The following is a 2316-nucleotide window of genomic DNA, read 5'->3' on the forward strand; positions in this document are numbered from 1 at the left end:
CCCGAGTAGCTGGGACTACAGGCGCCCGCCACTACACCCGGCTAATTTTTTGTATTTTTAGTAGAGACGGGGTTTCACCCTGTTAGCCAGGATGGTCTAGATCTCTTGACCTTGTCACCTGCCCGCCTCAACCTCCCAAAGTGCTGGGATTACAGGCGTGAGCCACAGCGCCCGGCCCAAAGGGGCCTATATTTTTAACAGTTGAAAAGACTACTTTAGTAACATAGTAAGTATCCTGAGACAGGTTTCAGTAGTTTTGAGTTAGTATGTATTGTTGTTACCCGAAAGGGGTCCACATCCAGACCCCAAGAGAGGGTTCTCGGATCTCAAACAAGAAAGAATTCAGGACAAGTCCGCAGTGCAGAGTGAAAGCAAGTTTGAGAAAGTAAAGAAATAAAACAATGGCTACTCCATAGGCAGAGCAGACATGAGGGCTGCTGGTTGCCCATTTTTATGGTTATTTTTTGATGATATGCTAAACAAGGTGTGGATTATTCATGCTCCCCCTTTTTAGACCATATAGGGTAACTTTCTGACGTTGCCATGGCATGTCAGAACTGTCACGGTGCTGGTGGGAGTATAGCAGTGAGGACGACCACAGGTCACTCTCGTGGCCATTTTGGTTTCGGTGAGTTTTGGCCGGCTCCTTTACTGCAACCTGTTTTAATCAGCAAGGTGTTTATGACCTGTATTTTGTGCTGACCTCCTATCTAATGCTGTGACTTAGAATGCCTAAAAACCACCTGGGAATGCAGCCTAGTAGGTTTCAGCCTCATTTTACCCAGCTCCTGTTTAAGATGGAGTTGCTCTGGTTCACAGGCCTCTGACATTAGGGGCTGTTAATGATATCTGAGACAGAACAAAGACATCGGGAATGTGATCCACACACTTCAGACAGCCTCCTCATTGCATGAAAATGGAGCCAAACAAGCAAAGATCTGGTATGACCTCAGCTTTGCTCCTGGAATCACCCTCTGCCCAGTTCACACATTCCTGGCATGTCTTTCATTCTCTTGGGGAAGAGAGCAAGTGGAGTTGCCAGGTTACTGTTGATGAAGGGCAATTTTTAGAAGCAGAAAGTCAGCATCCTGTGCTGGATGATTCATCTTGCCCTCTGGGGCATGCTCTGGATGTTAAACAGTAACTATTTGTTGGTGATTAATCTGTTGGATTTTGCTCAACCCCTAATTCGAGTGTCCATGATGGATAGATCACTTTTTTCTTTACACTACCTGTCAAGTATAAAATAGATGGATAACATTTCCCTTCCAACTGATTCAGAGAAATATGTTACAATTATTTGGTATTAAACTAAAAACAAAATGAACGCTTACTGAATTAGGTGAAAGCAGAGCTGAACTTTCAGCTTTCTAGATCAACCATTACACTATGAAATTTGCCGCTAAACTCCGAAAGTTTTGGAATATGAGAAACGGGACTCAGAAATGTGTGAGTCCCATTTTTCAGCCTTTTCCTCCTTCTGCTCAGCAGACACTGAGATATAATCCGCAGGCAGTACAGACTCATTCTTCCAAAGGATTTATTATGTAACCTTGTACAAGCCTCAACTTTTCTCATTTATAAAATGGGAAATATATCTTCCTTACCCAATTGTTGAGTGAACTGTGAAACATCCATATGTATTATTGTGTACTAGTACATATATGCTATTTTTGTAGTAAGCCTCCAGAAAATGGAGGCTATATACTGTTTCATTTCTTAAAAGGATACTTTCACTCGGTTCAAAGTTCAAAAGATACAAAGAGTTTATGTTGTATTTCTTGAAATCTTTTCACTTCTGTTCCCAGCCACATAATTTCCCTCCATGATCCATTAGTTTCTTTTGCATCTTGCCAGATATTTTATGTAAGTCTAAAAGTAAACACGTGTATTTCCCCAGTTTAACAATTTTACATAAAATCACACTATTGCTTGTTTTGCCTTTTAAAATAAAAATACATTTTTGAAATTGTTCGTATCAGCACACAAAGAGTTTCCTTTGTTTTTAAACAATTGTGCCTTAATTTAGGCATAGCTGTGCATTTCTGTGTGTCTTTCACAGAGAAAAGCTATTCAGCTTAGTTATCGGTTATTATGCAGTCGTGTTCTAACTTAATTACCAATTCTAACCCTTAACCACTGGATATTCTCATTCATCCATTCAACAAATATTTATCGAGCCCCTACCGCGAGTCAGGCGGTGCCTGGGAATCTGTATTCACAAGAACAAACCGCAGCTCCCCAGTCCACATCTAGCGGGTAGGAAGCTGGGCACCCCCTCCGGCCGGTCCCTCCTCTGCCGCCTGCGAGCCCCAC

General features: G+C 42.1%; 1 protein-coding gene across 1 annotated transcript in view; it reads left to right on the forward strand.

The window, feature by feature from the left end:
- Nucleotides 1-1389: 1389 nt before the first annotated feature.
- ZNF367 (zinc finger protein 367) overlaps nt 1390-2316 on the forward strand; it is a 32769-nt gene continuing 31842 nt past the window's right edge. The window contains exon 1 of the mRNA XM_011976018.1: nt 1390-1449. Within this exon, the coding sequence (XP_011831408.1) occupies nt 1390-1449 (60 nt within the window). The remainder of the gene's footprint in view (nt 1450-2316) is intronic.

The sequence above is a fragment of the Mandrillus leucophaeus genome, unplaced genomic scaffold (assembly GCF_000951045.1).
Source record: "Mandrillus leucophaeus isolate KB7577 unplaced genomic scaffold, Mleu.le_1.0 Scaffold161, whole genome shotgun sequence".
In the NCBI taxonomy this organism is placed as follows: Eukaryota; Metazoa; Chordata; class Mammalia; order Primates; family Cercopithecidae; genus Mandrillus; species Mandrillus leucophaeus.